At 47.0% G+C, this 11,081-nt stretch overlaps 1 protein-coding gene across 1 annotated transcript in view; it reads right to left on the bottom strand.

Moving 5' to 3' along the window:
• Positions 1–1,358: 1,358 nt before the first annotated feature.
• LOC123988640 overlaps positions 1,359–11,081 on the bottom strand; it is a 43,915-nt gene continuing 34,192 nt past the window's right edge. Inside the window, exons 2-4 of the mRNA XM_046289389.1 lie at positions 5,473–6,440; positions 4,926–5,316; positions 1,359–4,866 (exon numbers count right to left, since the gene is read on the bottom strand). Of these exons, the coding sequence (XP_046145345.1) occupies positions 1,359–4,866; positions 4,926–5,316; positions 5,473–6,440 (4,867 nt within the window). The remainder of the gene's footprint in view (positions 4,867–4,925; positions 5,317–5,472; positions 6,441–11,081) is intronic.

Genomic DNA, 11,081 nt, shown 5'->3' with positions numbered 1-11,081 from the left:
TAGTTTTCATTCCTATAAGGCTTATGGTCGCGTACTTACGTTATGTGTATTATTTCATTCATTCTACCCCTACCAGCATCACGAATCCGTCGTTCTTTGATGTTTCCGAACATAGAAAAGGATAGCGCAAGAAGGATAAACAAAGAGAGAAAGACTCGCAAGCACAACATTTAATCCAATATTATGCTACTAAATGTTGATCGATTTATATTGTGTTTAGCTTCATTTTAATGAGAAAAATCTTCTCCACATGATAGTGAAATTTTTATTAACAAAAAGTACCAAATAAAAAACTTTATTCTCTGCACTAGTATGGTCACATTGACACGGGACATTTAAATGAAGGCAATAAATCCCTATTTCAGTCCCTCTTTCGTCTTTAGCTACTGACTCTTTCTAATCAGTGTTTACTGACTAGGCAATCAAATTTGAAAAATGATTCTCCTATTTCATAACAGTTGCGGAGTGGACCGGCAATAGTTATGTACATTTATCGAGTTTTCACTGCATATGGTGCAAGTTTTATAATTCATTTTTCTGGCATACCATTTCAAGTATTCCATCTGTCATTTAATTAATAAAAAAACATGATTATAAATATGAATAAAAAAGTTTGATGGTTGCACACTGTTCAGGAATGATGGAAATCCTGGATGGATTGCGCTGGGAAAGAAATTTACGCTTACTGGTTCGGGTTTCACAAATTGATTTATTTGAGTCACTGATAAAATGAAATAAACAAGATGATCTGACAATTGATGGTGAACCGTACAATGATCCGCTTTGAATTTTACACGTGAGAAAATGAACCGTCTGAATGAGTTTCAAATTACAATGATTCGTCGTGAATGATGAATTTACATGAGTCGAGACATATAGATTATTATTTTGATCTGTCACCTGGTCTGTGGTAACTGAACAATGCTTTTACAAATTGCGAACAGCGAGCTTCTCAGCGCCGTTAATTATATTAATTCAGCCCGCTGCTGTGATAATGCCCATGAGCGTGTGCGTGATCGGCACGTGGTTGGCGGCTCACGTGTACAATGAATTATGTGTAAAAGGAACAATACCTATTGATCCAGTAGCTTGCACAGGTGCTGTGGATCGTGATCTCTTCACTGAGCTTGGTTGGTGATTTTCACAGATGAACTGCACTTGAACAATGTGAGTTGAGCAGAAACAGATTTTCACGTGCGATTCGCGGTGATCGATGATCAATAATGGCGTCGTTGCGCGCGAGCCGGCGAGAAGACCCCTGCTCACGCGTTACCTAGATGGTCGACTCCCGATCGATAAATCGATCGACCGTGAGCGCCATCATGGCTGAGCGGGTTCTCAAACATTTCCGCCCGCCATCAGCAACTCGTTGATGATGTTTCTGCAGAGGTGAGCTCAGCTTGATGGTGAACAGGCAGGATGACAAGCTTGGTGATCGGTCTGACGAGAGTCGTGGTTGCAGTCTTCACGGTTGCAACCCTGGTGAGGGCATCCTTGCCGGGGTGAACTTCGGTCACTCTTGCGAGTGGCCACTTGCTCGGTGGAAGATGCTCGTTCGTGAGCAGCACCAACGAGCCTGTCTTGATGTCGTTCGATGGGTGATGCCACTTGGAGATTGATTGAAGTCTCTGCAGGTAGTGTCGAGACCACTGAGACCAGAAGTGTTGAACCCTCTGCTGGATCAGTTGCCATTTCGACAATCTACCTGGTGAGACGTCGAGCAGTGATGGTTCTGGTATCGTGTTGAGCGCTGAACCGATGAGGAAGTGTCCTGGGGTGAGCGCAGAGATGTCGTCGGGATCGTCACTGAGCGGCTCCAGTGGTCTTGAGTTGAGCACCGCTTCGATCTGTGTGAGGAGAGTGGAAAACTCTTCGAATGTTAGTAAGAGCTCACCAATTGTTCTCCTGAGATGGTACTTGATTGATTTCACCACAGCTTCCCATTTTCCTCCCATGTGAGGAGCAGCTGGTGGGTTGAACATCCATTGAGTGCTGTCAGCTGACAGAATCGATGCGATCTGTCGGTGCTCCTGTGAACTTGACGTGAACAGGCGTTTAAGCTCTGCCTGTGCTCCAATGAAATTTGTCCCACAGTCAGAGTACAACTTGTGAGCGATCCCTCTTCGTGATGAGAATCTTCTGTAGGCTGCCAGAAATCCCTCGGTTGAGTAATCGCTGACAACCTCGAGGTGAACAGCTGATGAGGAGAAACATACGAACACGCAGATCCATCCTTTGATTGTTTTCGAGCCTCTTCCCTTTGAATTTTTCATTGTGATCGGTCCTGCATAGTCGACACCGGTGTGAGCGAATGGTCGTGATGGTGTGACTCGACAGAGAGGTAGTTGACCCATCATCTGACGAGCACGAATCCCCCTCTGACGAGCACACACGACACATCTCAAAATGTGAGATTTTACAGGAGCTCTGCCACCGATGATCCAGTACCGTTGTCGAATGTATGCGAGCGTGAGCTGCGTTCCTCCGTGAAATGTTCGCTTGTGAGCATCTTCAATGATGATCTTCGACAGGTGAGCGTCCCGTGGGAGGATCGCTGGATGTTTTTCATCCCTGCTGAGCGCTGTGTTTGTGAGTCTTCCTCCTACTCGTATTGTTCCCTGCGAATCGATGAAGGCGGTGAGGCGACTGAAGGGGTGAGTTGCAGGCAGGGTTGAGCCTGAGTTGAGCGTCTTGATTTCGCTGGTGAAATACAAGTGTTGAGTCGCGTGAATCCAGAAGAGCTGCGCCTTCTCCATGTCGCAGGATGGTATGATGATCACAGGAGGAGTTTCGAGCTTTCTCTTAAGCCGTGAGGCAAACCTGAAACAAAGTGCAGTCAGTCTATACAGCTTAATAAGAGATGAATATTTGTAAATGAGATCCCAATGATAACTTAGCTTTTGAGCTGAGGCAAAGAGTGAGACATTGGGTCTCACTTCGAGTTCGTTGTTTAAAGTTGAGAATTCCTTTTGCTCTGGCCAATGATCTTGATTTCGAGCCATCCATGGGGGACCTTTCCACCAAAGCTCGAATCGTTGAAGTTGATTTGTCGAAACGCCTCGGGAAGCACAGTCGGCTGGATTTGAAGTACCTGGAACATGCCTCCAATGCGCATTTGGAGTGAGTTCTTGGATTTGAATGACTCTGTTCCGAACATAATCCTTCCAACGTGATGCTTGCGATTTGATCCATATGAGCGAAACTTGAGAATCCGTCCACAGGTGCGTTGCCTTGATTTTTACCTTGAGCGTTGATTGAACATATTTTGTGAGTTTTGCCAATAGGAGTGCTGCAGACAACTCCAATCTTGGTATTGTGAGCCTCTTCAGTGGTGCAACCTTTGTCTTAGAGCAGACAAGTGACGTCATTGAGTCGTTGGACGGAGAGCTGACAGTGATATAAATCACTGCTGCCATGGCAAGTTGAGAAGCATCAGAGAACCCATGAATTTCTACAATTGAATTGCTCCATGTGTTGAACCATCTTGGGATCGATAGCTTGGCCAAGCTGTTGAGATCTTCTCTGATGATGAACCATCGTGATACAATTTGAGACGGTAATGGATCGTCCCAATTGATTTTGTGTAGCCAGAGTTCTTGTAATAGCATTTTTGCTCGTACTATTACCGGTGAGACGAAACCTAATGGATCAAATATCCGAGCCACTTCGGACAATACGAGGCGTTTTGAGCACTTACTTGGTTGATCTGTGATCGTGGATGAAAAGCCAAAATTGTCGGTTTGAGGCATCCATTGAATTCCGAGTAATTTGGTAGTGCAGTCGTCAAATGATATGGGAGCTGACGATTGTGTGGATGACGAAACAGCCCGTAGAAGATCTGGGTGAGTCGCATGCCATTTTGCGAGTGGAAATCCGCCCGCGTTGCACAATGCAATCAGCTGTTGAGCGACCTCCACAAGTTCCGAAATTGAGTCTGCTCCTCCAAAGATATCGTCCACATATCTGCCATGTGTGAGCGAGGGCGTTGCCAGAGGGAATCGATGACCCTCATCGTGAACAAGTTGCATGAGTGCTCGTGTCGCCAGGAAGGGAGCCGCCTTTGTACCGTACGTGACAGTTGTGAGCTGGTAAGGGATGACATTGCGGTCTTCATCGATCCAAAGGATTCGCTGGAGATCCCAATCATCCTTGTGAACTGCTACCTGGCGATACATTTTTGTGATGTCTGTGGCAAAAATGTGGTGATAATGGCGAAGCCAAATTAGAACATCTGTAACATTCAAGAGCAAATTAGCACCAGTATGCATTAAATCGTTGACTGATTTGCCTGATGTCGTAGCTTTTGATCCGTTGAATACAACCCTGAGCTTCGTTGTTGAACTGTCGAGACGTAGAACTCCATGGTGAGGCAAATAATATGGTTGAAGATGAGCAGAGGTCTGAGGTGTTGAACCGTCAGAAGAGACCCTCAACCCTCCTGATGCCGAAGCATCATGTGCCAAGGTCATCTCCCCATCAGGCCCAACGTTCTCAGCCTCTCTTGATGAAATTCTTTGGTGATCTGGAGCCTTTACCATGTGTCCTAATTCTTCGTACTCTTTCATGAACTCGACGTAGAGCTGGTTGTATGTTGAATCCTTGGAGAGTCGTCGCAACGTGCTTTGTAGACATCTTTGAGCAATCTTGTGTGAATTGCCTAAGAGCGATGCTGGTGCCTTGAGTGGAATGCGAACGATGTACCTTCCAGTGTGATCACGAGTGTGAGTCGCACAGAAATGTGATTCGCATTCTTCTTCCTCCGGAGTGAGCGTGCTTGGAATATCCATTGGTGATGGAATATCCATTCCTCTTGAACCCAGAATTTGGTGAGCAGCTCCTGCAGATTGCTCTGGTCGTCTTGAGCAACTGCAAAATGTGAATAATGAGTGGTTGAATGTGATTCGTTGACTGGGCCAATGACGAGCCATCCAAAAATGGAAAGTTGAGCAATTGGTGTTGTTGGTGAGCCCTTGATGATATTTGGCTTGATGATCCTTCCGTAGAAATCCGCTCCAATGATTAAATCGACCGGTCGTGGTGTCAAGAAATCATTGTCCGCCAACCTCAATTTTCTAATGTGAGGCCAATCCGGAGTTCTCATTGAGAACGATGGCAGGATTGTCGATACGGCTGTGAGCACGTGAGGCTGGATGCAGACAGTCTGTTGTGAATGCCTTGATTGGAGTGTGACAGTGACCACACCCTTTGTTTCAGTTGATTTTGTTCCACCAACACCAATGATTGTGATGGATGATCTGTGTCTCCGAAGGTTGAGCAGACGGGTGAGTTCTTCGGAGATGAACGAGATTTCGGAACCTGGATCGATTAAGATGCGGATTTGGTGAGCTGTCGTTGAGGTGGTGAGCAGAGCTTGAGCGGTTGCAAGGAGTGTCTGGTGATCTGTTGATTTAACGACTGCACCGAGGTCCTACTCGGTGGTGCGAGCGGATGAGGAGGCTGCTTTAGATGAACCGGCTTGGAGTTGAGCTGTCAGCGTCTCGCCTTCGTGGATCATCGTGTGGTGTTGCCCTCCACAGTGCTTGCACTTTTGCGTGGATTTACACGAGCGGACGCTGTGCCTGCCCAGGCAATTGTAACACAGGCGCTTATTTTCCACACATTGAGCTCTTACTTTGGGCGTCATGCTTCGGAATAGTGAGCACGCAACAATATAATGTTGCCCTCCGCAACAATCGCAGCACTCGAACGGCGATGGTCGCTCTGAGTCGGGCCTCTCGGGTGCCGTTCGAGGAGCTGGCTGTCGAGCTGGCGCTGCAGCTACTGCTGTGTGAGCTGGCCTTCGGAGCTGCGTGGATTGAACTGTCTGTCGCGTTGGTGCCGCTCTGGGTTGAGCTGCCTTCGCCTGGTCCTCGCTGAGCGACTCCAAGGTCCTCACACGGGCGGTGACGAATTCCACCAGCGAATCGAACCTTGGAAATTCAGTTGTCGCCCCGAGTGACGACTCCCACCTCTCCTTGGTTGTACGATCCAGCTTGCGGCTAACTTGATGCACCAGCATACAATCGCCTAGTGTTCCTGGATCAACCAAGTTGAGCACGGCATTCCTCGTCTCCAGAGCTGTCGAAATGAGCTGGCTCAGGCTCTTCGCTTGCTCGGCTGCCATAACCGGTGGTCCAGCAGGTAGCGACGCCAGTTGATCCAAGTGCGCTTGGATGAGCCGGCGCTTGTTCTGATAGCGGCTCTTGAGCTGGGCGATGGCTGAATTGAGCGATGATCCGGTGAGCGATAGGTTCGATATGATCTTGAGCGGCTCTCCTCGCAGGCATCCCTTGAGGTAGTAAAACTTCTGGACGTCGTCCAAGTCCTCTCGGTTGATCACGACTGAGGTGAACAGATCAATAAATGAGGGCCAATCGGTGTAACTGCCATTGAACTTCGGCAGTGCAATATCCGGCAACTTAGATTGAGCTGGCGTTTTGCTGCTCACGCGTTAGTAACTGCTCACTAGGTAACTGCTCACGCGTTACCTAGATGGTCGACTCCCGATCGATAAATCGATCGACCGTGAGCGCCATCATGGCTGAGCGGGTTCTCAAACACACACATTAGTATATGTATTGTTTCATTCTCGGACCTCTTTCTCTTTCGAGCGTCCTATTCTTTTCTATGTCTGGCAGGAATCAAAATCGGCTCGAGCCTGTTGCAATTGTAACAGATGTGGCAACAGCGTTACAGAAGTGTTAATACGTTGCGGCAACTATGCCATACTTGTGGCTATATTCGCGTAGCTGTTTGTGGGGTCAAATTAGAATTTACATTTATCGACTGATTTGTGTTTTTATCGACCCCGATGATAACATGGTCAAATATACCATCAATGCCTCTGACGGAAAATCAGTGAACTATTCTTCCGTCTATTTGACGTCTGATGCGTGCAAATCGTAAATTTCGTTTCACGTCTTCCAGAAGTGATAAATTGTGAAAAATCGAATTTCAGTGATATTGTGCTAGTTCAAGGAAGGGTGGTCTGGTGTGCTATGGGTGAAAAAAACATTAAATCGTCCAATATTTGCTAAAATGCAGCCGAACGCAGCATTCGGCAGCCATGTTGTTTGCTATATCGAAAATACCATTTTTCTCAACGTATGGTGTTTCATAGCGTTCAAACGGACCAGACCACCCTGTGGTGAAGTCTACTCGTGGGTGCTGTACCCGCGAAAATTTCATTTCTGCAATTATCGAGATGTAAAACGAAATCTACGAAATCGAGTGTCTCTCTCACGCATGGCGTATACGTGCATGCTTTTCGTTGATTGTGTGAGTGCACGCATACAGGTCATGGCACAAGGAGTCTGTGCCCTTAAGGATAGACCGCGTAAGGTAACTCGTTTCCGAGGGAAGCTCGTATGAGCTCGCGACAGGTAAGGCCGAATCGCCTGGACATCAGAGACAGTAGCACATGGTCGAGTGAGCTGTCCTCTCGATGGGCGAAATCCGGTTTCAGGAATGGAAACGTAAGGTATCGCGTGATCGAAGGAGTATCGGTGCGCGAGGGTTCCGGGTCGCGTGGACACCAGTGACAGCAGCACTCGTAAGAGTGAACTGGACCACCCGGCGGGCGAATTCCAGATGAAAGAGAGGGTGCGAAACGTAACGCGTAAGCGAGGGAGTGCTCGTGCGAGCCCGCGAATGGGGTATGCCCGGGTCGCTTGGACACCATCGACCGCAACACACATTTGGGTGAGCTAAACCTCTCGATGAGCGAATTCCGGGCGTGGAAGAGGACGCGAAAAGTTTTCGCACGAAGGAATGCTCATGCGAGAGCACGCGGTAGCGCTCGGTAGGCTCGTGTCGTTTGTCGCATGTATTCGTCCATCCATTCAGTTCATACAATCCTTTTACACGATTCAATTCTATACTACATGTGTACAAGGGCACCGTAAGCGGAACGCTACGTATAGTGCGTACGCAATCAGAGAACCGAAGGGGAAGAGTAAGAAGGGTCGCGGTTCGCCGAGAGTCGGCCAGCGAGAGGAAGGATCAGGCCGGCCGGTCTCGATCCACTGCCCGGCAGGTACAGCGAGAGGGGAAGATCGAGCTCGGGATGCTGTGAAGAGCGAGCGCGAGAGAGGGGATCAAAGAAGAAGCCGCGGGTCGGAATCCGGGAGAGAGCCGAGACGCGAGCGTAATGCGTCCGAGATTAGAGGTCACTGATTGCGGATCGCGCGTCATGTTAATGCGATTTTAATTGAATTTAATTAAAGTGATGTAAGGAAATTTAAAATGTAATAAGATTCCAAATTTATCAAATTCTAAAATTTACAGAAAACTAGAATTGATGTTTCGTATTTGAAGAACCACATTAATATTATAATTAAGAATTCATACGAACCAAAACCTTGAATTTTAAATTGAAAATTGATTTTAAAGGTAATTAAATACAATTTTCACGAAAGAAAGTTGGTGCAGATTGCTTTCAAGATTAATTGTCGGAGAGAGAGGTAGATGTTCGGGAAATGTAGAATGTATTAAAATTGGATTTTCGAAATTTGAATTTTAGATTAGGCACGAAAGCTAGCAGTTTTAAGCGCCTCGTTGGGCGGGTGGGAGGCGCGTACTAACGGGTGATGAACGGATTACGTCACCCGCTCTGAGGTATCGGCCGAAACTGGGTCAATGGATCAGCCGTCGGTCGGCGTCTAAAGGGGTTGCGAACGAACCGGGTCGTGTACAAAGTGTCCGATACTGCCGATATGAAGAGGCTTCGCGCGCGATTCCTTTTTAGTCGCCTTTTACGACAAGCCAAGGAGGCTGGAGACGTATTCTGTAACCGCCCGCCTCCAGGGGAGGATGGGATGTAGTCTTCCACAGTAAATGTGTTAGAGCTAGAAGTTTCCAGGATTTAAGATTAGTGACAAATTAAGCTTTATGATTTGGGGTTGTGAAATTTTGTTGATGTTAGACTTGAGACCCGGGAGGAGTTCTGGATTTGGATTTTAAATTGAATTTAAATTGAGGGTAGAGTTGATCGCGGGAATCGTAGTCTAAAAGTAATTAAATATAATTTGTGCGGATGCGATGTAGATGAAAAAATGCTCGTTATCTTAGAATTAAAGTTATGGGGAGGCTAAAATGGGTGATCAAGGAGAAGAATTGTACTTGAAATTAAGGGGATTCTGAGAATCTTGAATTAAGATAACATAACACATAGAAACTGAAAGTTTAAAAGTAAAGGCAGATGTGTACAGTAAGAATGGGTGTGGATCCTGAGCAGAATGTAAAAGGTGAAAATAGTGGAGAAATAAAAACATAAATAAAGAAATAAATGGAGGAATAGGGAAAAAGGACGGTAGAGAACAACGAAAAACAGCCAGAAACAGCTGTAAGCGGAAAGTTGGTAAAGCGGCATACGGTAGATTTGGAGTTAAGCTGTACCAGGTGTCGGGTAGGGTAGGCGATAAAGTAGGTGATGGGTAATAAACGGGCAATGAGGAGCAAGGCGCTAAAGGAGGCGACGTAGGGTAAAAGCGGTGCGAGTTCGCAAGGAATAATAGAGTAATAGAGTGAAAGTACAGTGAAGCAGTAAAGCAGAGTAAGGCAGTAGCATAAACTAGGAGGCCTGCTCGAGCGACCAGAAGGAGACAAAGGAGAATGGAAACAATAAGGAAAATAAAGAAGTCGGAGTTTTATTGTCCTCGTGAAGCGTAGCTGAGAAAAAATAAATATGCAGGGGCACGCTGACGGGCGCGGGAGTCATGTCGGAAAGGTACCCGTGCCTGACTATCAAGGTGTAGTGGGTGTGTAGGAGATGCCGCATGGAGGGAGCTACATATTCGCGTACAGCAGGAGGATCCAAAAAAACAGAGTAGATAGGGTCATGGTTCGTCGAGAGTCGGCCAGCAAGAGAAAGAATCGGGCCGATCGATCTCGCTCCACTGCCCAGCAGGTTCAGCAAGAGGGAAAGATCAAGCACGGGATGCCGCAAAGAACGAGCGCCGGGGGGGAGGTCAGAGAAGAAGCCGCGAGTCGGGATCCGGAGGAGAGCAGTGACGCGAGCATAATGCGTCTGAGATTCGAGGGCGCTAATTGGAGATCGTACGCCGCAGAAAATGCGATTTAAATTAAATTTGATTAAATTGATTAAGATGTAATTTGAAAAATGTAATAGAGTTCAAAGTTCAACAAAATCTAAAATTGGCAGGGAAATAGAATTGGTGATCCGTAGTTGAAGACCGCGATAATATTACAATTGAGAGTTGATACGGGTCAAACCTTGAATTTTAAACTTATCATTAAATACGGAGGTAATTAGATACAGTTTCCGCGAGAGAATGTTGGTGCGGATTGCTTTCAAAATTTGTTTCCAGAGAGAGAAGTAGGTGTTCGGAAAAAGGAGCATATCTTAGAATTGTGTTATCAAGATTGGAATTTAAGATTAGACGTGAGAGCTAGAAGTATTAGGGCGCCTCCTCAGGCGGGTGAGAGGCACGTACAAGCAGGTGATGAGCGGATTACGTCACCCACTCGCAGGTAGCGGCCGGAACCGGGTCAACGAGTCACCCATCGGCCGGTGTCCGAAGGGATGCGAACGGGCCTCATCCGTGCATGTCGGCTTGTTGCTGCCTATCTAGAGGGGCTAAACGCGCGGTGCCTTTTAAGTCGCCTTTGATGACAGGCTTGGGAGGCTGGAGACGTATTCTGTAACCCCCGCCTCCAGGGGAGCCTTGATTCTATACTTCCACAGCAAATAGGATCGGATATAATCGAAAGTCTGGAATATGCCTTATTAAGTCAACACCCTTGACCGTTATTGATCAGTGAGTGCAATTGATTTAATTGTAATTTATTCACGTTATTAATGTTGACTTGATTAGGTCCTTTCATCGAAGGCTTGGTAAGTTTTGGGTTGCCCGGCTTTGTTGAAGACGACTACGAGACCCCTGCTTCGATCGAGGGGAGGCGAGAAAGCGAGGGGCGTGTGCCGAAGCGCGTGTCTTGAAAGCGGGGCTCAAGGGTGAGGGACTACCCCTCGCAGGTTCCCTCAGCCACAACGATTGCCGGCCGCTCTGGATATAAATTGGGGCACCTCGTAGGGGCCTTCATTTAGTACATTTCTAACT

This window comes from Osmia bicornis, unplaced genomic scaffold (assembly GCF_907164935.1).
Source record: "Osmia bicornis bicornis unplaced genomic scaffold, iOsmBic2.1, whole genome shotgun sequence".
In the NCBI taxonomy this organism is placed as follows: Eukaryota; Metazoa; Arthropoda; class Insecta; order Hymenoptera; family Megachilidae; genus Osmia; species Osmia bicornis.
Note: the sequence above shows the minus strand (reverse complement) of the source record. Positions and strands in the feature narration are given on the sequence as shown.